The 23,468-nt window shown below is 37.0% G+C and overlaps 3 protein-coding genes across 6 annotated transcripts in view; all 3 read right to left on the bottom strand.

Moving 5' to 3' along the window:
* The window catches only part of Fucta (glycoprotein 3-alpha-L-fucosyltransferase A), a 428,362-nt gene that overhangs the window by 145,187 nt on the left and 259,707 nt on the right, over nucleotides 1-23,468 (bottom strand). The gene's annotated exons all lie outside the window — the stretch shown is intronic.
* LOC143345936 (N-acetylneuraminate lyase) lies at nucleotides 1,619-5,945 on the bottom strand. 3 transcript variants are annotated; one of them, XM_076773570.1, is made up of 8 exons: nucleotides 5,749-5,945; nucleotides 3,923-3,984; nucleotides 3,504-3,580; nucleotides 2,976-3,121; nucleotides 2,660-2,828; nucleotides 2,245-2,390; nucleotides 1,934-2,105; nucleotides 1,619-1,801 (listed from the first exon to the last, which is right to left on the bottom strand). In XM_076773570.1, exons 1-8 carry the CDS (start codon nucleotides 5,752-5,754, stop codon nucleotides 1,665-1,667), a joined length of 915 nt encoding a protein of 304 aa, XP_076629685.1. In that variant the 5' UTR covers nucleotides 5,755-5,945; the 3' UTR covers nucleotides 1,619-1,664. The 3 variants fall into 3 exon arrangements, with proteins under 3 accessions (XP_076629685.1, XP_076629686.1, XP_076629687.1); XM_076773571.1 differs by having other exon boundaries at nucleotides 3,923-3,964; nucleotides 5,749-5,812; XM_076773572.1 differs by lacking the exon at nucleotides 5,749-5,945 and adding an exon at nucleotides 5,463-5,668.
* LOC143345931 (1-phosphatidylinositol 4,5-bisphosphate phosphodiesterase epsilon-1) overlaps nucleotides 6,265-23,468 on the bottom strand; it is a 210,264-nt gene continuing 193,060 nt past the window's right edge. The window contains exons 19-22 of one of the 2 annotated variants that reach the window (XM_076773556.1): nucleotides 22,248-22,602; nucleotides 21,325-21,648; nucleotides 18,849-20,113; nucleotides 6,265-18,779 (exon numbers count right to left, since the gene is read on the bottom strand). In XM_076773556.1, the coding sequence (XP_076629671.1) occupies nucleotides 18,610-18,779; nucleotides 18,849-20,113; nucleotides 21,325-21,648; nucleotides 22,248-22,602 (2,114 nt within the window). In that variant the 3' untranslated portion in view covers nucleotides 6,265-18,609. Of the gene's footprint in view, nucleotides 20,114-21,324; nucleotides 21,649-22,247; nucleotides 22,603-23,468 lie in introns of both variants that reach the window. The other variant, XM_076773555.1, reaches the window with a different exon arrangement.

Below are 23,468 nucleotides of genomic sequence, written 5' to 3'. Positions count from 1 at the left end.
CCAGAATTTTAGCCGCTGCCTGAAACTTCTTGGAAATTTCAGGGATTCTGAGAAGTTTCAGGGACGCCGGTAAGTTTCAGGGATCCGAGAATTTTCAGGAATTCTTAGAAATGATGTAATTTCTAATTTGGTAAATTTGGAGAGGGAAAGAGGGGTAAAAAATGATGAGAATACATAGAATTCTTTGAAATTATATCATTTATTGCCATAGATTTACATTATACAAAACTTTAATACATATAAACATATTATATTATATTACATCATATCACAAGTTGTCAGCAACGGTCAGCAGTGGTCAGCGATGGTCAGCTGACGTCGGGAGATGTTGGCAAAGGCCAGCTTAGGTCGGGAGATGCTAGTAGAGGTCAGCAGCGGTCAGCAGCGGTCAGCAGAGGCCAACGGAGGCCAGCAGAGGCATGCAGAGGCAAGTAGAGTCCAGCAGGGGCAAGCAGTAACAAGTAGTAATCGTTATACGTTGTCGGAAGCATCAGGGGTGGTCAGCTGTGGGCAGCAGAGGCTAGCAGTGTCAAGCAGTGGCAAGCAGAGTCCAGCAGGGACAGGCAGTAGCAAGTTGTAATCGTTATACGTTGTCAGAAGTATCAGGAATGGTCAGTAGCGGTCAGCAGAGTCCATCGGAGGCAGGCAGAAGTCAGTAGTAATCGTTATACGTTGTCAGAAATATAAGCGGTGGTCAGCAGGGGCCAGCAGAGGCTCTGAGGGACTAACAGTAGCCAGTCATAATCGTTATACGTTGTCAGAAGTAACAGGAGTGGTCAGTAGCGGTCAGCAGAGGCCAGCAGAGACCAGCAGAGGCAGCCAGAGACCCGCACAGGTTGGTAGAGGTCAGCAGAGGCTAGCAGAAGTCAGCAGAGACTGGGAGAGGCTGGCAGTAGTCAGTAGTAATGGTCATACGTTGCCAGATATATCAGAAGTGATATCTGAAATAATATATATATGTATGTTCATATATAGGAATAATAAAAAAAAAATTTCTTTTTTTTCAATAATTAAAATATGATTAGGGGGTTTTAAAACGTGTATGTCACGTACGCGTGATCTACTGACCTAGCATAGTGTGGGAAAGTGGAATGAGGTGTCTCTGGTGCACCCGGGGCTTCGTCTGTCATCTCTATGTAGCCCTCCTTCCTTTATATCTGCCACTACCTTCGAACTAAATATTTTTTTCGTATTATCAACAGTAATACAGATATTCTAGATGCTATAATCAAAACGTCATTTTGTATAATGACAATTCTTAATTCTGTTGGGTTGTATTCCTAGCAGGATTGGGCTGCAGTCAATGTAAATGCAACGTCCATTAATGGACAGATTGTAGGTTATAAGCGCTTGAAATTTTCCCTCCAATATAAAATAAACCGACAAATTTTCTACTAATAATTAATAAAAAAAAATATTGATACATATTGTATGCAAGGAGAAATAAAAATTAATTTTTAATGAATCTATTTTGTGTAGACAGTCATTTTTATATATCTACCTAAACGTATGCTTCCTTAACGTAACGTAACAGTGATATTTACTATAGTATCATAGTTATGTATGTATAGAGATTATTTGATTATTAATAAGCAGGTGAATATCTTTTAAATGAAAATTAAAGTCATGATTACTTTAGAAAACTTTATTCGAGCATAAAAGATTTAAAGTGCTTTTTCTAAATCTTTTGTCATTGTTGCTGTGATTTCTAGAGGTAGAACTTTCAGTGGTGCGCGTACAGGACCAACATTAATGTCTGTTAGTATAGACATAGCTACTTTCATAGTTTCCACCCAGTTACCTGCAATTTTACATTCAATAATTATTCATTCTTGCACTGTTATACACTTGTACAGATAGTTACACACTATCTATTTAAATTTAAGTAGCAAAGCAAGTTAGGCGCAACAGTACAATCTGCAAATAGTTTTACCATATTTTGATATAGCGATTACAGCTCTCGAGAGTTGTTCTTGTTTTTCTCTGGCTCCCACGCTATTTCCTGATTTTCCTTTTGCCAGAATTTCAATCGCATAGTCTGGCAACATGTTCATGGATGTCGCTATAAACGAATCCATTCCTAACGCAGTGGCGGCACCCATCAACTAAAAGGAATATAATCGCGAAGGAATACGTAACAATAAATATGGAAATAAAACAGTGGAGGAATATATAATAAATAATGCGTACGTATCGTGCAAGTATTTCTAGCGTTATCTAATAAAATAAGGATAAAAACCATACTTGATCATTTCCAAGGAAGATCACATATTTTTTGTTATCAGCGTGCAATGCTTGTGCGCCTTCTTCCAAGTTAGCGCTTGTGAATTTGATACCCACGAAAGTTGGGATTTTTTCGCCTAGAGATTCAAGAAATTGTCCCATGTGCACTGGAAAAGAATCGTTAATTGTTACGTTATTTAATAGTCTTCCAAGTTCTCTTCGTTGGTAATGCCGAACAAATTATTGATAAACATTGTGGGTGTGTGCAAAAAGGTTTTGATGGATTCTCGGTAGGTGTCTGTATCAGTATCTTTTGTGTTTAAAACAATAAACAATCTATTAAAGTTTCTTGTAACGTTTTCAATTATTATATACAACCTTGGTAATTTGTCTCTGAAATCCTACTGATGATACACTAATTAAATTAGTAACTTACCATTAACGTTAGTTAACATTGGAATGTGATAATATAGAAGTGGTGTGTTCGGAGCTGCGTCGCTAACTAATTTTAAATATTTGGTCAGTTGATCCGACGTGGTTGGTTTAAAGTATAATTCCGGTAAACATAATATGGAATCCGCTTTGATACTTTCAGCGTGTTTTGCCTGCAAACGAAATCATTAATTCGATACGATAAGAAGGGTTTAAAATGTAACATTTAATAAGATTACGTTAGTTATGTATTTATCAAATATTTTAGAAGTATGCTGTTACGATTAATTCGTCTTTGCAAGTATGCATGTTGCACGTACAAGTTCGAGAACATCCGGAAGCGGTGCACCGCCTACTTGAACCATCAAGTGTTGCTTTGTTCTTTTTACGGCGCTTGCCCATGCCTCGGTAATTAATTTCCTTTCAGTTACAGACATAGACGTACCTTCTCCGGTTGTTCCGTTAACTGTTAATTAACAATTACGTGTCTTTATCGTTTGAAACGTTCCCTGCCTTTGCATGCTTTCAAATTATTTTGTATACAAAGGGAGTGTACGAGATTAAAATTTAGGATGAATCGAAACAGATCCCAGAATATTAGATATCTAATTAACTTCATTGTTATTTCAAAATTGTGAGTCTCGAAAAAAGAAATGGAAAGTTTTTATTGCGAATTGTCTTCTTCGTTGGGCTAGTTGTATTTATTATTTATTTATTAAGAACACGCGTTTTTTATCTGTGTTTCTGCTGCAAGAAGAAATATAACACGACTCTCAAAATCTCTATTTTTGTTTATAAATTCAATGATCGATTCGAAGGAATATAATAAGAATATAATTTTCACTTACTAAGCACACCAGTGATCTTCTTTTTGGCCAAATATTCGGCATATTGTTCTATAATTGACAAGTTCAGTGATCTTTTGCTAGAATAAATATGGGTGAATAATATTACACTTTTGTTAGAACGTTAAAGACTAGTATATACCATCTTTTGCAATCAAATAAAACAATATTAAAGTGAATTCTATTATACCCTGTTACTCTTTGAAAAAGAACGAGAAATTAAATATTCGTTTGACAGATTTAAATAATATCAGTTTATTTACTTTAGATATCGATCTTATATTTACGTTTAAAATTATAAAAACGAAATAGTTAAAGGAGGCATTATAAAATAAATTTTATTTTGCAAATTAAACAACTTTTACTTAACAGTAACTTTCAATATTTTCTTAATACTATTTTATTAACATTAGGGGAATTACCTGTCACTAAGAAAGGGTGTAAACACGGGAACTATGAGTCCTCTGAAAGTGAACGGCGTTTTCTATAATTAAAAATTAACAAAATTTTATTGGTACGCTTGCATAGCTATAGAAGAGTGTTGAAGTCGATGGAGGTTATTTCGATTAGTAAATTACACAGGGTGTTCAGCTGGAAAAATTTTAATGGGAGATTCTAGAGGCCAAAATAAGACGAAAATCAAGGATACTAATTTGTCGATTGAGGCTTCGTTAAAAAGTTATAGAAACATTTCTGGCCACACAGTATATTTTCGGTAAAGAATTTTTTTCTCAAAAGTACATAGGATTTCGGAGGTATATGTATTCACCAAAAATGCTTGTAGTTGACCCCTGTGACTAAATATAATTTTTTCAGAGTGATTTGAGGCTTTTCAATTTCGACGAAAAATTTGTCCACATTTCTGAATTTTTTTCTCCAAAGTGCGTAGGAATTCGAAGGTATGTGTATTCACCAAAAATGATTGTAATTGACCCCTGCAACCGAAAATAATTTTTCCAGAACGATTTGAAATTTTTTTTTTTGTCGAAAAATCTAGGCACCTACCCCTGTCGATTTTTCTTAAAAATTCGTTTTTCATTTTTAGCAATTTTGTTTGACGCCCTATAGAAAAATAGTCTAATACTTTTTTGTAGGTACCTATGAGCTCTACTTCAGAAAAAAGTTTCATTGAAATATATTCACAATTGTAGAAGTTATGGCTGTTTGAAAATTGGACCATTTTTATGGGGTTTTTCTCATTTTGCGGGGTCAAGGACCAACTTTTCCAATATTTTTGAGATTTCTACATATTCTTCATCAAAATACGCGTAGTTTGCTTTTTTAAACATTAAAATCGTCCAATCCGTTCAGAAGTTATGACGTTTTAAAGATACGCATGAAATTTTGGAGTGACATTTCTGGCCAGAAATTATATTTTCGGTAAGGAATTTTTTTCTCGAAAATGGTTAAGAGTTTGAGGGTATGTTTATTCACCAAAAATGCTTCTAATTGATCCGTGTAACTAAATATAATTTTCTTAGTATGAATTGAAATTTTTTAATTTCGTCTAAAAATGTCAGTACCTGCTCGAATTTTTTTCTCGAAAGTGGATAGGATTTCAGGGGTATGTCTATTCACCAAAAATAATTATAATTGACCCCTGCAATCGAAAATAATTTTTCCAGAACGATTTAAAATTTTTTAATAACTTTTTAATAAAGCCTCAATCCACAAATTGATATTCTTGATTTTTGTCTTATTTTGGCCTGTATATTAAGTTTGTAAAATTAGAGTTTCAGGTAAACGTTAAGGAACAGTCAGTTCGTTTGCAACAACCTAAAAATATAAATAACGACCATCAAAGAATATTTTAGGAAAAGGTCCCCAACGAGACTTGTAATTATTACAATTAATTTATTATATCTTGTAAACTATTAAACTGCTCTCAGAATTACATATTATTAACTCTAATATTTTAGGTTGTATCACGGTGCAAACACTTTAGTTAAAAGCCAATCTTACAATTGGAGACTTCTCTTTGAGATTTTATTTCTACGATAACGCGGCTTTTAGTTTTCACAGTGACAAATTCACTGTCACAATGCAAATTATGGCTCGACGTCACGCGAACACTAGCAGCGCCCGTGATAACAGTCGTATCACGAAGCGAATAATGGTTTTATCGTCGTACAATTAAAATATTTTAAAGTATATTAGAAATAAAACGATCTCATTAATTTTAACGAACACTTCATAGTCTGTGAATGTCTTTTACATTGTTGTAATTAGTGCATACGCGAATACGTACCGGCATCGTGGAATGAGAGTTGAACTTGCACAGAACTAATTGGCGTACTGTACAAAACTGAACGAAGTGGAATATTTTTGGTCTGCCTCTGATAAGATTGTGTTCAAGTTATATCGGTATCTTCGCAGATGTTTTTCTTTTTTAATCTTAATTACATAAATGGAACAATTTTGTTAACATAATCTGTGAAATATTTTGAACGTTGAATATGTAAACTACGCGAGTATCTCAGAAACGATAGATTTTAGGATAAACATACCTCAGTACTTTTACACTTAGAATATGTTAATCTGTCAAAATCTAGCATAAAAAAATTGGACATTTCAATTTAAAAAACCAAAATCGGCGTCTGTCTATACCTCCACTTGCAAGAATACCATTCATGAATTGTATGAAATAATCAAAATATGTTAAGTTTAGAATTTCTATTTAATATTTAATCACGTTGTATATTTTCCGTCACTTAGGATTTAGCGTATATACGATCGGGGGTGAATAAATAACAAAGGTTAGGGCTATTTATAAAAATGCTTTTTATGTTTATTTACATGTAGATTTTCTTTCTCTCAACAATGCCGATGATATATTAACACAGTATCGTAGTGATAAATTATATATTAGATTCAAGACGGCCGCATGCGTTTTCGGTTTTTATAGGTATTACGTGTACGTTTGTTTCTCGAAACGAGAACGCAGACTATTCGAGAGTTTATATAGTAACGCCAAAGAGAATTCTATGTAATGTTAACACGCTACTCGTATAATGGTTTTTCCCCCATTTTGTTTCTCCATATCAATTTACACGAGTACCACTTAAATGCAACGAAATTCATTCTACGACGTTTCTGGCGTGTACTAATAAAATAATTGTTCGTTTATTGATACGTTTATTCTCTCTATCCTCGTACCTTTCGATAACTGTCGCGACTCGCCGGATCCGACGTAGCGGCAAATATTATAATAACTACTAATATAATGTTAGGACTCGCCTGGGGCGGTCTTTCCGTTTAAATAATCATTTTTCGCGTACACCCTACGAAAACGTGTTCTTTTAACGTACATCTTGCCATTAACATTAGTGTTATAAATACAATTATTAATTGTTTTTTTTTTTCGATCACCTTTATCCTTCGCCGAGTTATGCTTTTATTAACTGATCGATGAGAAACGGAAAACGTACAAACGATTGGGGGCGGATAATCCGGTCTGTAAAAGACTAGAAACTAAAGATTAACTTCAATGTAATCACGCGATAATAGGAACAAATCGAAACTGACTAGAAATATCATTGATTACGAATTCACCGGTTACGATGTTCCAGTTTCTTGGATCTTTCGTTAGAACAAACTCACAAATGATTTTCTCAAAAGAACGTTTGCGTTTCGACACGACCGATACGGTAAATTTTTTTATCGATGCAAATACTCGAGTCTCGAGTTTTGATCGCAAAAATTCTTTATCGTAGATTCGTTTTCGCACATTTAAAAAAAAAATTGGCTAATTTATCGATTACGTACTAAATCTGTGGCACAAAATCGGACCGTCAAGTGTCACTGCAATTCATTTCTGCCTCGAACATCGACGTATATTCGCGAGATTGTTGCGATCTATAATTGCTTCGAACATATTTACTTCCACACACAGTGTTAACGTTTATATAAGAACGTTACATTCAAGTGGTGACGTAACCAGAAGACGCAGATAGTTATCAGAGAAAATACGTCTTCGATTCAACGACATTTCGCGATACTGTGAAATACGTCTAAAAATAGGCTACAGAGTGCACGTAATAAAATTAAAACGAAACGCGCGTTTCGAAATTCGAGTACATCGTAAAAACATAAATTAAAAAATTCTACAAGTATCCAGAGTGTTCAGTCACCCCTGGTGAAAATTTTAATGATAGATTCTAGAGACCAAAATAAGACGAAAATCAAGAATATCAATTTCTTGACTGAGGCTTCATTAAAAAGTTATTAATGTTTAAAGTTCCGCCCGTACTGAATTTTTTTCTAGAAAGTGGGTAGGATTTCGGGGGTAGGTCTACTCACCAAAAATTGTTGCAATTGACCCCCGTAATCGAGAATAATTTTTCCAGAGCGATTTGAAATTTTTTAATTTTGTCGAAAAATTTCACAGCTTCTCGAATTTTTTTCTCCAAAGTGCGTAAGAATTCGAAGGTATGTGTATTCACCAAAAATGATTGTAATTGATCCCCGCAACTAAAAATAATTTTTTAAGAACGATTTGAAATTTTTTTTTTCGCCGAAAAATCTAGGCACCTACCCCTGTCGATTTCCTTAAAAATATGTTTTTCATTTTTAGTAATTTTGTTTGACGCTCTACAGAAAAGTTGTCTAATACTTTATTGTAGGTACCTATGAGCTCTACTTCAGAAAAAAGTTTCATTGAAATATATTCACAATTGTAGGAGTTATGGCTGTTTGAAAATTGGACCATTTTTATGGGGTTTTTCTCATTTTGCGGGGTCAAGGACCAACTTTTCCAATATTTTTGCGATTTCTACATATTCTTCATCAAAATACGCGTAGTTTGCTTTTTTAAACATTAAAATCGTCCAATCCGTTCAGAAGTTATGACGTTTTAAAGATACGCATGAAATTTTGAAGTGACATTTCTGGCCAGAAATTATATTTTCGGTAAGGAATTTTTTTCTGGAAAATGGTTAAGATTTCGAGGATATGTCTATTGACCAAAAATGATTGTAATTTACCCCTGTAATCGAAAATAATTTTTCCAGAGTGATTTGAGGCTTTTCAATTTCGTCGAAAAATTTGTCTTCCTTCCTGAATTTTTTTTTCGAAAGTAGATAGAATTTTGAGGGTATGTCTATTGACCAAAAATGATTGTAATTGACCCCTGCAACCGAAAATAATTTTTCCAGAACGATTTGAAATTTTTTAATAACTTTTTAATGAAGCCTCAGTCAAGAAATTGATATTCTTGATTTTCGTCTTATTTTGGCCTCTACAATCTCTCATTAAAATTTTTCCCAGGGATGGCCGAACACCCTGTATGATTGAAAATAACATAAAGATGAAGATGTGCAAGGTAAATCCTATTCGTTCGTTCCTCGATCGTGAAAAGCATGATTACAGTTTTATTTCTAAACAATTTACAATAAAAAATTGTAAATAACTTTATTTTAAAAACATTTTATTTGGAGAAGCTTATAAAAACGATCAGTTAACGTGCATACGTTTATTTCTGCATCGATTGAAACGTAAATTGTTTAAATATCAAAAGACAAGAAAATTTGAAATAATGCGTTCGGATTTTATAAATTGGAAAGCAAACCTACGCTTTTCGTTACGTATAAAATGATAATTAACGCACGCGTGTGCTCCTGGACAATACGTGTTTGTTAGAAAGAAGTCGCGTTGCAAACGTTTAATTAAATTTTAATAGGAACGATCGTTTGTGGCACTATTGTGAAGTTGTCGCTTCTCCCAGCTGGTTACGTTACAACTATTCGGCGAAGACTTAATAAATCGATTAACTATTTAATGACTGGCACACGCGATCAATACCAACAGTCGCGACGACCTAATTTACCGACAATGCACCAAAAAACTGTCGATGAGAATGCAGCGGAAACGAACTCACGCTCCATTAGACGCGTGTCTCGCGTGCGTACTAGCGTACTTTAGGTAATACATATACGTTAATATATGTATCTATATCATAAAATTCACACTTATGAAAAAGACATCTTATTTTCGATATTAATAGATAGATTAACAACCGTGGCCGGGCCAGCCTGGCCACATGGCAGAAACGGTTTCCCTTTAAACTGCTTTCCTTTTATTCAACCTTTAATTTTATTCTTAGAGCTTTTTATCTTTGGCTTCGAATCGCGTCCCGTAAAAAAGTGCCGCGCGTTACTCATAGCCGTTCAGAGTTACATACGTGTACGGCTTGATTCGACAACAATCGCCACGCTAAATTATTCTTTGTTTATTTTCTCCTGTTTAACGAACATTGTCCATTTAAAATATAATAACTCGAACGGAAAGTTAACTTTACGTACTGTCTCTTTCAGATTGTCAGAAATCGGAGAAACACCAACGATCGAACTTTACCTACCTGCCTCTCAAATTGTCACAGCTAGGTCCCGAGTCAGCGACAGTCCGAGAGACAGCACTGGAAATTAAAAAGTTTCTTCGAGTCGTGCGATCCCGTCGAGGCCGTTCGTTCGAGATTTGCTCGTATTACAAAGTGAGTAACGATATTTCGTCTGTTGTTATCGAATCACTCGGTACATCTATGGATACACGCATGCATCGGTGTGACGTATACATATACATACGTATCCGTGTTACAGATACATTTTCACATACAGACATACGTATACGTACGGATGCATTATAATTTATCTATTCACTTATTTATCGTTTAGGTATTACGCGCACATGTTTAATGTAACAGCTACCGAAGAACCACGGATATGTACAATAGGGATATGCCCGATCAATACAATATATATATATATATGTATTTCTTTTCGTATGCGCGCAACTCGCTTTTTATGTATATGTTCCTCTTCGAATTCGATTCAATCAAAAAGGATTATCGAGTTGGGCCGTCTAAATTTACGCGTATCTTTCGCATTATTTCAGACACGAACAACCCTGGTTTCGTATATGATAAACCGACCGAATTCAGAATCTACCGCCTTTTATAACGTAACGATAAAATTAAACTATGACGTTGACAAATAAATGATCGCGAACTTCCAGATGAAAGTGTTCGTTTCGTACAGTCTGTCAAAGAAGGAACGTGACTGGCATAAATTTACTTCGAATCTCGTTATTAAGAGAACCGTGTGTCGCGTTGCGTGTATAGCCACGCTAATTCCGACCCTTTCATCGCGTTAATTCGCCGAATAAAATAAAAACGTGTTTAAAAATCTACGGCGTTCCGTCTTTATACGAGGGTCGTTCAATATGTCCTTAGAAAATCCAAGAGCTGGTGCTCGTAGCATCGAAAATTTTTGTTTTTAGTAAGCATCATGACTCATTAAGACAGCTGTAAAATTCTCAGTTATATCCACCATACGATTTCATTTTGATTGTCCATTGAAGCAAGAAACTTTTGGTTATTTAGAAAAATGGAAAAAAGTGAGGTGATTAAACACTTGTATTTAAAAGGCTTAACACCGAAAGAGATCGAAGCTGAGTTGGATGAAGTTCATGGCACATCTGCTCCTGCGTTTGCAACTATTTACAATTGAGTAAATGAGTTTAAACTGTGTACAAATGATGAACGTCGTTTGGGACGTCCAGTGGAAGTGACTACTCTCGAAATGATTGACAAAATCCACGATATGGTTTCGAGTGATCGACGAGTCAAAGTGCGCGAAATAGTTGAGGTTACAGGCATATCGCAAGGTACAGTGTTTTCAATTTTGCATGAGAAATTGGGTATGGAAAAAACCTTGGCAAGATGGGTGCCGCGTTTGCTTTCAGTGGAAAATAAACGCAATCGTGTGGTCGAGTCTGAGGCTGTTTTAGCGCTTTTTCGTCGCAATACTGACGAGTTTCTGCGTCGATAAATAGCTGTGGATGAAACGTGGATACACCACTACACTCCAGAGACAAAGGAACAGTCAAAACAAGGTGATGGCCACAGCTTTTTGGGATGCACGCGGTATCATCTACACCGATTACTTGGAAAAAGGAAAAACAATAACTGGAGAATATTATGCGACGTTATTGCACCGGTTGAGCGAAGAAATCAAGAAACAACGTCCTCATTTGAAAAAGAAAAAGATCCTCTTCCATCAAGACAATGCACAGGTGCACTGTGCAGTTTCGATGGCCAAAATCATGGAATTAAAGTTCGAATTATTACAACATCCACCGTATTCGCTGGATTTGGCCCCCAGTGACTTTTTTCTATTTCTAAATTTCGAAATCCTACTTTTTAGATGGCTTAAAAAAGTTGGAGAAATGCTTGGAAAAGTGTATAGAGCTAAAAGGAGATTATGTTGAAAAATAAAAAAAAATCTACCTAAAATAATTTGTTTTTCTATCTTTTTCTAAGGACTTATTGAACGACCCTCGTAGCTTCCCAACGAATTACTTAAAATGTAAAAAATAGGTTTTGCTCCGATACGATAAAACGTCAAAGGCGTTTATGGACGAATAAACAAAACGATAGAAAGGGACAGTTTAACGTTCGACGGTTTACAAAAACCTGGCACGACATAGAAAACGGAACAAGAAGAGGGAAAAAATAAATATTCGACGGAGGTCAACGTTTCGGGATTGTTTCTACAAACGTGGATTTGGAATTTTACATTTGTTTACGGAACGATTGGAAACAAAAACTGTTCCAAATCTATGGAACGGCTTTGGTGCCGTTCAGCCGTATGTAGGTTGAACGAAAAAATTTACCGTGGATTTTACAAGAGCTCGATCGTTCGGAATATCGAAGTCCACGTTGAAATGAACGTATCTGGACTATCGAATGAATATCGTCCTCAATTTTTATTTAAATTTTAATCTACTACTGCTTTTGTTTTCGAAATACTTGTAAAGAGTTGGAATCTAGCCAAGGGACTCGGATTTATACTCTAATGATTCTTAAAATGAACACGCGATTCGTAAGTTGAACGCTTCTATCCCTTTCATCTTGAGAGATCCTCCTCAGAGCCAGTGAAAGAGGATATTTAAAAACCTGGTGTTGAATTTCACCTCCGCTGTACGAAAGATGAACATACCAACTCCAAATGATCATTTTAAGAATCATTACTGGAAATACTTAAAACTACCGTTAAATAAATTCTGTACCTCGTAAATTCCACGAAATTATTGACAATGGTCGAAGTATATTTTAATATAAACACGAGTACTAGTACTAACGAAGTAATAAATTTTATCTTGGTTTTACATAATTTGAAAGTTATGCCAGTTACGGTTCGCTCGATGAACTGTAATCTTGGAACGGTGTATTTTGCACGAAAGATCATTTCTAATTAGAAGCTGAAAAACGGCTAAATGATTTTCGGTTGCGCAGGCGAGCAACTCGCGAGGCTCGATCGCGTCTTTTGAAATCTTGTCGAATATCGATACCGAGCAGCTCGTTCTCGTTTCTCTTCGTCCTCTTTGATTACCCTTAAGTTCCTACATCTTTATCGACGAAAATAAACTTAATATTGCATCGTTTACGTTGAAGTTGGCCCTTGAGAGCTCGTTCGAACATATACTTAATGAGAATGGTCCCAAAAGTTTTAAGAAGTAGTTGTTTCTTTCCGATGGAGTGCAATGTACGTAGTTTTCATCTTATAATTATCTTCAACAAATCTTTCGTATTCAGCCGTAAAGAAGAGTATTCCCGAGCATAAGCGCCGTTACGATCGTTGATTCAACGAAATTTTTTTTTGGTAAATCAATTTGAATGCGACTCTCTCGTCTTTGCAACAGAAACGATGCTAATTCTGTGATAGAAGGTGGTTTCATTTTTCATAACAAAATAATTCGATTTTAAACGAGTTCGTTGAACATCGGAATTCGTAGCTTTCGTGGGCACCGATAACACTAGCTTTCTTCATTTTTTCTTTTTCCTCGTAAATGCGTAGCGACGCGAATGCTTCTGAAAAGTTTACTAACAAATAGCAGCTTGATTTGAGAACTACTGCAGTATTTGCATCTGCCTTCTAAGTTTCGAAAGACGTCCGTTGTAGTCGATGATATTCTCGATGCGGGGGTTTTGTCCGAGACTCAAGGAGCATTGGAATTAATTGTAACGATTAATTATCGTCATTAGTAGCCATTGTTTGCTCTATGTACATAATGTTCCATGATTTTTTGCTATACACTATAATTACTTGCTATGAAACGTTACTTACGATCTCTTATCTTCGTAATGATATTCAAGATTCGAAATTAATATGAAAGATAACAGATTTAATCGTTAAGCAAATTTCCAAATAATCGTATAAATACTTATCAAGCGCGTGTATGTTGTTTAAGTATTTATGTATCATGCTTGGAGTTTTATCTTTTATTTTGATTAACTCTAGTTAACTCTCTGTTCAAGAAATTTTAAAGAAATCGTATGCGTTCTATTCCTAATCGTGGTTTTAGCTCTTATCGTAAGACACAGAGGATTATGTAAAATTCTAGCTTCAGAGTTATCTAAATGTTTACAAATTTCAAGTTACGAGTCTAGAAAGGATTTATGAGAAGACGATTGTACCAATTGTGGGCTTAATAAAATAGAAGAATTTCGTAGATTACTCGTTTCGTTAGATTAATTTAAAAAACCTGTTGCTCTAACGTTAAAATAAATCGTTTTCATCCACTGCGTTAAAATGACTAAATTCGAATTTCTTTTCTACGAGTTTCGTTCGCTGTTAATTTCATATTTGGCAATCGAGCAAACTTGATTGTTAAAAATTCGACGTATCGATGTGTTCGGTTTTGATAGATTTGTTTCGGGATACGTCCGTACGTTCGAAAAAATGGGAAGAAGATACGCGAAGGAAGTGGTGTCGAAAAATATAAGGGTGCTCAGCGGCGCCACGATCTTCGAAGAAATTATCCTTTCTACGTCGCGCAGTGTCGCTTAATTCCAGAAACGGCAGAAAATTATCGTTCTTCTCTTCTCCGGTATTCGTTCATTTCTTAACAGCGAAAATCGATAAAATTACAAATTTTATCGAGTGTTTGGGCTCGAGTTGCTCAATATTTGCCGTTTCTAGGATTAAAATGTGCTCGGTTCGGCGCAGGATCGCGTACAAGTAATCCGAAAATGTCAGTCGAGGTTCGTTGAAACAATATAAATACGATAGAGTGTACACTAGCGTATGGAAGACGAAAGGCAACGTGTTCGTGGCGTCTCTGGCCCGCGGTAGATAGATTTTCGTATTACCCTCTACGTCGATATTCGCACCTATACGTGCGTTAATATCGTGAAAATTAGGCGGAAGGTTTCGATGAAAATATCGAAACCGAGCGGTGCACTGTACTTCGAGCGATCATGATGTTTCAAAGTGAAAGAACGAACCGACGCTCCTTGGTCTCGTATTTACAATCTACAAGTATCCTCGTTTAACAGTCCAGGGTCATGGGCAACGATCGTAAAAGTAACATTGATCTACTTTTTTCTCTTCCTCTCAGTATCAACAATATAATAATTAATACGCCTAAGCATATGGATCACGCGATGAGTTCGAGTCACCGACTTGGCTTCATTTTCCAACACTTCGTACAGAGTACTTCGCGAGGCAATTCGAAAATTCTGCATATTTTTGTCAAGTGTGAGAGATGCAAGATAATTCTGTTCCCGAATCTTCTATTCGAAATGGATCTGCCAAACTGGAAACGTTTACTGCCTTGAAAGATACCTTGTATAAGAGTGTATTGAACGCACGAGATGCACCAAAATCTGACGAGAAAGTCGAATTTAAAGTTTCGACCCACTGTTGTTCAACGAATCTAATTTTTGTGATTTGCTTGCTTAAATAATGATATTCAATACGTCCTTATTGCGTCAGAAGTATACAGGGTATTTGGCCACCACTGGGGAAAATTTTAATAGGAGATTCTGGAGGCCATATGAAGACGAAAATTAAGATCACTAATTTGTTGATGGAGGCTTCGTTAAAAAGTTATTAACGTTTAAAGTTCTGCCTGTACTGAATTTTTTTCTTCAAAATGCGCAGAATTTCGAGGGTATGTCCAACGACCAAAAGTGATTGTAATTGACCCCCGTAACCGAAAATAATTTATTCAGAACGATTTGAAATTTTTTAATTTTGTCAAAAAATTTCACACCTTCTCGAATTTTTTTCTCGAGAATGGGTAGAATTTTGAGGTATGCCCATTCATCAAAAATGATTATAATTGAGCCCCGCAACCAAAAATAATTTTTTTAGAACGATTTGAAACTTTTTAGTTTTGCCAAATTTCAGGGAAATCGTCATTCATGGTCAGACATTATATTTTCGGTAAAGAATTTTTTTCTCGAAAGTGCGTAGGATTTCGAGGGTATATTCATTCACCAAAAATGATTGTAATTGAGCCTCGTAACCGAAAATAATTTTTCCGTAAATGATTTGAAATTTTTTAATTCAATTTTTTAGTAACTTTTTAACGAAGATTTTCGTCTTATTTTGGCCTTTAATCTCCCATTAAAATTTTTCCCAAGGTTGGCTGAACACCCTGTATACAATATGATAGGATATGTGTGATTGTTGTTAGTCAAACCTCGAAATTAATCTCAGTTACTTGTGTTTTAATTGATCTTTGGTGTATGTTCCAATGCGTGTTATATCCAATATATACTATATACGTGTAATAATAACATTGATAGATAATAATTCAGAGCATTGTAACAAATATATTTGTAAATCACATGTAACCATTGCAAAATACGTTCAATTTTTCTACTTCCCAATGATAAATGTATTTATATACATTTTCTAAATAAAACTACAACATTATGTTACCACAAAGCAGCTCCAATTTATAATACATAAGCACAAGTCTGTACTAAATAGGGCCAAAAGGGTTAATCAAACATAAGAAATATATAACACAAATGATTATGAAATAAAAATTAGAAAACACGTATCCGAAAAATACAAAACTTTAAAGTCGACTTTTCTCGCGAAACATTGACCGATTTATTTATAAAATTTGAGCCAAATCGATGCGCCTCGAACGTGATCGCGTTCTCCTCTCGCAAGTAGCATGTTCTCCACACGCGTATTTGTTACCCGATCGTATCGATTAGATACAATGACGGAAAAGATAATGTAATTATGTACAAATATTGCCCGCACTGCATTCTCTTAGCAAATCAGTAATAAACCAATCACCGAACGCACGAGTGTACGTTGTTTGCTGTTTATTGGCGTTAACCGGCGTCGACTATGCTATTGGCCGGGGACCTACGGTTTTGCCCGGGGCTCCTAATCACCGATGCCAACCAGCGCACTGGAATTGTGGTCCGTGTGCAGCGGTGCGTCAGTGAACGAACGAGAAACCGTACACACACGTACGTGTACTAAATAGTACGATTGTTGCATCGAACGAAATTCACGCAATCGTCGTGACTATACGTTACACGCGAATAATACTGTTCCTTTCTTTGGATTTTTCTTTATTTTTAATCGAGGACTCGCGGCAACAAAGTCACAGGCTCACGTACTCCGTCGCGATTCCGAGAATTTTGCCCTACGATGCGAACCTCTTAGGTTTAGAATGCAGTCGTTTTAATTTGCGTTACGAGTCACACCTAGAAGCATCGCATCTATAAAATAATTTAAATACACCGTGCTCGGTTGTCTCTAAACATACATCGATGATAGAGCTTGACTAGACGTCTTCATTTTGCCATTTTCAAAATCATAGTTCGGTCTCGCTTTATTTCGCTCCGTGCCGTCGCTGTAGTTTCCCTGACTCTCGTTTCCCACGAGAAGTGAGACGATCAATCGGTAATCAAAGTTTAATAACGAATTTCATTAGAATTTACGAAAATCGAGATTGTAAAATTTAGATAGAGATAGTCTTATTAATATCTATTACGCCTATTACTGGGGACGAAGTAAACAAAACTGGTGCAGTTTCGTAAGAGAACGTTGAGAAATCGAAGTTCGTTTTGATGGGTGAAGAGTTGGCCAGTAGGTTTAAAATTAGCTACCAGCGTTGTACACTTTATAGAAAAGATAATTGTTATTGTCGTCAAGTGAAGTCTTTTATCGATTGCTAGCAACGAAACGAGAGTTGGGCCGGAAAAATGATCGATACGTGTAATTTTTTAGTGATTCGTAAAGACGTTTTCGTTCTCTTTAATTTTTTCTTTAAACAAGTGTCTCTCCGAAAGAATAAAATGCGTGTCGATTATGCGTTTACAAAGATACTACTCGAACGTTGTCGCGAATAAAGGAGAACTTTTAGAGACAAGTCAGGTACTCAAAGTGCAAGCGTTAATAACTTGAGGGTCAAGTAAATGTTTATAAAAAAGAATCAGGTCCCGGTGTAAGTTACATCGATATCGGAGTTTGATGTTTGGCTTCATTTTCTTTTTTTCAAATTAAAACGAATTGACTAGTTATTCTTAATCTGTGCCGTGAAGTTCCTTCACAGGGTCGTTTAATACAGTGTATCCATTAAATATAAATATATACATGTATTAAAATATATAGTTTAGATTAAAAATATGTACACGTGTATAGAAAAATATGGAAAACAGGTTTGCGGTAATCTACAACCAAACGAACCGATCGATCGAACCGAACTTTTAAAAATATTTCTTGCGTACCCTTTTGAAAGTCTCTGGGTGGATCCTCGTCGAGGATCACAATTTGTACGTTGTTACAATATTAACATGACTAGAAAAACGTGGGGGAGGGCGATTCGTGAAACTCGAGACTGTGAAAGATACTGTTATAAAAACCTCGCTCGTTAACGACATTTACACATAAAAGCAATCGAAACGATCCAAAACAAATTCAATGCTATCGATACTCGAACATAATTTGGTATTTTGCTGGCGTTTGCGCCGTCGAAGCTGTCCAAATTCCAGATACGCGTTACAACGACATTACGTCCAATCAAACTCCGTCCCAATCATACTATTCTCATTAATACCGGTTTTCTTTCCAAGCGATGATGCGAAGACTCGGATCGTGCGTGCTCGAATAGCGGTCGCATACAATTAGGCGTCTGTTTCGTATATCTTTGGTTGCGTCACGGTGTTCCCGGGTCGCTGATTGTTGAAGCTGAACGTTAGATTCCCTACGCCCCGAACGCAATGATCTATCGTAACTTACGAGTCGTTTCTCCGAGCGGCGAAGATCGATGATATCGACGTCGCCCGTGACTGCCACTATGACTTCCACACCCTTAGCTTCCTCAACGACACTTTCTTCAAGTGCAGGGCCGCGTTCAGAATGTCGGACTCGCGGGTGTCTTCGCCGTCTGAGTGTACCTCCCTCCTGCGGCCGGACATTAGCAGACGGTGTCTGAGGCCTCTGGAAGTTGGATCGGAAAGCGCTTCTGAAACAGGCACCTTCTCCTTGCTAGAACCTGGCAAGGAAACCGATCTCCCAACAGAAAAGCCCTTACTGAGTCTGTCCAGCGTGGCCGGCAGCAGGTGTCGCCTGGGTATCGCTTGCTCGCGTTCCCGTAAAATGAATCTACCCAGCGTCTTCCAGAACGCTTGGGTGCTGTAGACGTTCTCGTCGTCGCGCAACACTCTCAGCTGACGATTCCCGCTACCTACGGCCCCGGTCCCACCCCACTCGAGCTCCTCGACCAACGCGAACTTCATCGGGTCCTCCATCCTCCTGGCCTTCACCAACGCCTGGGCCAGCACGTCCTGGGCGGAGCTGCTCACGGGAACACGGAGTATCGCGTAGGGTATATCAGGCGAGACGTTGTAGATGCAAACTAGGAAAGTGTCGGCCTCGTCCCATATGTGGGTGGACGTGTCTCTGTCGGAGTCGAGCTTCGAGTGGCCCGCCGTGCTTCTGATGGACGCCAGCCAGGCTCTGCTGCTGGGATCGTCGCCCACTCTTTTCAACAGGAAGCGACCCTGGCCCTTCCACAGTGCTTGAGCCTGCAGCGGATGCTCCGTTGGGTCCAGCACCCGTTGCGTGGGCAGCTCTTCTCTGTCCCTCTTCTCCCAACCGCGGGAAACCTCCTCGACGAGGATGTATTCGTCGACGCGATCCGCCGATATGCCAGCCTTCTGGAGAGCCTGGAGCATCACCTCTTGCGTGGTGCTCTCTTGAGTCACTTTCAATATGGTGTAGGGCTCGTTGGGCACCACGTGGTAGACCATCAGGAAGAACATTCTTCGTTTCAACGTCACCCCGCCCAGTCCAGGGTCCACGGTGGTCAATTTTTCAGGTTCTTTCCCCGACAATGGACGCTTGGACGATTCCTTGTGGTCGCGACAGCAAGTGTTATAGTCCAGGCTCTCCTCTTCCAGACGGGAATAAATGAAGAGCGTCGACAAGGCCAAGGGTTTGTTTTTGCATGAACGTAAGCGGACGTGCCTGTAGCCGGGTCTCAAGCATTTCAGAGGTATCACTCTTTGGGCGATCAGGTGGTGGGAATTCGCCTCGACGATACCGAAACGCAGGAAGGCGAGGTCTTTGAACATCACTTGGAAGCAGAATTTCTCGTTCCAGATCGGATTCAGGGCGTTGCTCTGTATCACTTTTGTTTTATGCTTGGCACAATCTATCGGAATCCCGACCAGCTCGACCTCCACGTAGGTGCTGGCCACGAAATTCGTCGGGGAAACGTACTGGCCGGAGACTATCGAGAGCGTCAAGTGAGCCGAGTGCAGTCCGTCGAATTCCTTGTCCCAGGGATTGAAACGTCTAAAATAGAGTTTCACGTTTTTGCAAAAGATATTTGAGTGTATCTTGGCGCGGTAGACACAAGCAACTCTGAACAGGATCGTGGTAAATAATAATTTACTGGAAGATTAATTTAACCCTTTATAAGTCAACGTGATTCTGAAGTCATTATAAATGTTTCACACTAGAGTAGTCTGACAACGAAAGAATTCCAAATACATACAGTGACAAATTAAGGCTAAAATGCTGAATAATAATGTTTATTAAACAATATTTTTTCAATAAGCATGTTACATGTATTCTCCAACGCCTGTAGATTAATAATATTAAATAAATAAAAAAAACATATATTGTTTATATAAATATCAAGAAAAGTGAATAAAATGACCGAAATGAACGTGTAATAAGTATTCCTTCGGTTTTGTTGCCATTATCAAGTGTACAAGTAATTTAAACATTTGTAATAAAAACAAGAAATAATTGTAAAATTAATATTCATAATTAGTATTTAGTAGGGTTTTCCTTTTATTTTATTATTGTGGCTAGCCTTCTAGGTATTGAGTTAACTAAATTAATTTAATTAATTTCCAGATAATCCCACAAATGCCCAATAGTAATAATATGTAAGTATAAGTAAGCGATATTTGAAACTAATTACGTTGTATTTACACAACCAAATTTGAATCATAGATGTAATAAACTGTAACTGTACGAATACTTATTACGCGTTCATTTCTCTCACTTTGTCCATTTTTCTTGATATTCATATGAACAATATGAATATTCATTTTATTTATTCGATATTGTTGTTCTGTAGACTTTGGAGAATACATGTAACATGCTTATTGAACAAATATTGTTCAATAAACATTATTATTCAGCATTTTAGTCGCAATTAATCATTGTACGATTGCTTTCCACACCCACTGTAATTATTCTCCGAGACAATAGAGACATCGAGAATTGTGTTCAGAAGTCAAGCATAATTTGGATTATAGAGAGTTAATCTTAATTGCATAAAAGAAAACGTTGGGTATAACTAAATGTTCAAGCTGCAAAAGCAAACAGTTTAAAAAATTAGATTGAGCAAGTTTAACGTTACAATAAATTGGATAAAATAATAACTGAGATAACAGAGTAAAAAATAATGGTTTTATAAAATTCAGGGGCTACTTAGCCCGCAATGATATTAAATTAAAAGGGTTTTTACATTAATATGAAGTTGTCATTACCTGTACATCATGTGACCTTTGTCCCACATTACTGAAGGTTTCCTGACGTATCCGCACTGTCCATTTTGTTCGAACATTGCGGCGTTCAAATTCAATCCGGCATCGTCGGTTTGGTAATTTAGCGCTACCATTTGAATACCAAAGGCCCAGAAGATCACGGGATTGAAGTTTGTGGAGTCAATACGCATTCCAGCCGGGTATGTTCGAATTAACTGGGTTTCGGCGTGAGCAACAACGCCCAAAGGCTGCTTTCTGCAGATCTTCTTGGCGGTGCTTTCGTTCAACGAGGAGCATTGAAAGCAAGCAGGCACACCGCGATTGGTTCTGAAATATTTAACAAAATTCATTAGCAATTTCACTATCTTCTTATTTCATACAATTCACCAAACCAAAAACGTTTGATCGATTCTTGTATATTCTGATAGTATTCGACGATCGAAATCTAAAAACACCCATTTATTTAAGTTATTTTCTGATCAAAGAAAGATACAATATTTCTTAAATATTATATTTAGAGCTTCATCGAACCTTTAAAATCGCTTCTGCTAATCATATCATAGGATTGATATTATTTTGAAAACAACGTAGATAGTGCACATAATTTAGTATATAGAGGGTGTTACATTTAAGTGCGAATGGTGGAATATTCTATGAGTTATCGAAGATATCAAAAAAGTGTTCTTACAAAAGTTGTTTTATTTAAAGGGGCAAATTATGTGGAATAAATAATTTGCACACAGGCGGAGTGGTGGGGGAGATTTCGAGGTCAAGCTAATTTTCTTAAATGGAACCACATATTTTTATGTTCATAAAATTAAAAATTCCAAGAACTATGAAGGGACTTCCAAACTTCTGGTTCACTTTTTAACGAAATATTTGCTCTTTGAATTCCATATTTGTTAATATTATTCTACGGAACGAACCTAAAGAGATTGTCAATGTTGCTGCCACCGCTGGCGAGTGAAGCTGACGTTGACAGAGACTGTGGCGAACCGGAAGTGCCAGGTATGGTGGTGGTTCCTATTCCAGCGATACTATGCCTCTGAACTGGGCCAGTGTGAGGCTGATGACGAGCCTTTCCAGTGGCCGTAGTACCCGGCGTTGTATTTAATCCACGGAATTTAATAGCTTGCAAGTATATCACCAAGTCCGATAGTTCCTTGGCGATCTGACTGCTTTGCTTCTGCGACTTGTCGTCGACCGCAGAATCCGACTTTAATCGACCGTGCGGCACCTGCATTCCGCCCAAGTACCTTTCGTAGCTGGAGATCGAATTATCTGAAAGGTAAAAGTTTCGCGTTAACTTCGTCGTCAATTAAGTAATTACAAAACTTCCTGCATTCGACGGTCTCGAATCCATTTGCTGGATTCCGCCGATGGAACCAAGTTATAACGCGATATAAGAGGGACACGTATCGAGAAAATTATTAAGACTCCGCGCTCGAGAAGCAATTCCCAGTCGTCTAATTTAGCGTAATTTTTTTAATTTGGGAAAACCCTGCTCGAGGATTCGACATAGTGTCTTTGTGAAATGTAAAATGTTTTATATTACGACGCTAAGTCAAAATTATATATTCGATTCGTTTTTAGTTCGTTTAGGAAGACGATATAATTATCGTAGGTCAGAAAATATTAAAGATAATAATTGATCCTTGCTGGCGGTTTAGTGAATCGATTTAATTGGAAATGTATACGGCTAGTCTAAATTGATCCATTTCGACGGGTAGAGAAAATGAATCAGCGACAACGAGCGAATAGTGTTTGCATATATTTGCATAATAGAGGCCACAGACGTAACGATTTATTCTACAATGAGTCGTGCCTCCAGTTGCGATGATAGTCGTATGGCAGCACTGCACTGCCATTCGACACGACCACGTCGTCAGGTTGTTCACACAATTATCGTTCAACCAGTTGTATCGACGTTAATCGAACGAATTATTGTAGGGAGAATCGATACATACGTAGTTTTAATAAGAAACACAAGCGTAAGCATTAATATCTTGTGCAAATGTTTCGAAATTGGAGGAAAAGAAGATATACATTGTAAGCTTATTATAATTATAATTATGATTATTTTCTTCAATTTGTATTTTCATAAAATCTCTATCTCGAATATAAAGTTCCAAACGCAATTTCGTTAA

This window comes from Colletes latitarsis, chromosome 9, assembly GCF_051014445.1.
Source record: "Colletes latitarsis isolate SP2378_abdomen chromosome 9, iyColLati1, whole genome shotgun sequence".
Taxonomy (NCBI): domain Eukaryota; kingdom Metazoa; phylum Arthropoda; class Insecta; order Hymenoptera; family Colletidae; genus Colletes; species Colletes latitarsis.
This window is presented reverse-complemented; position numbering and strand designations above follow the sequence as displayed.

Bases quoted from the DNA above. Each gene is read 5' to 3' on its own strand.
- LOC143345936 (XM_076773570.1), bottom strand. The intron at 3,122-3,503 runs GTAAGTGAAAAT...GTTAATTAACAG, and splicing joins GAAGATCACTGGTGTGCTTA to TTAACGGAACAACCGGAGAA. The intron at 2,829-2,975 runs GTACGTGCAACA...TTTCGTTTGCAG, and splicing joins TTCCGGATGTTCTCGAACTT to GCAAAACACGCTGAAAGTAT.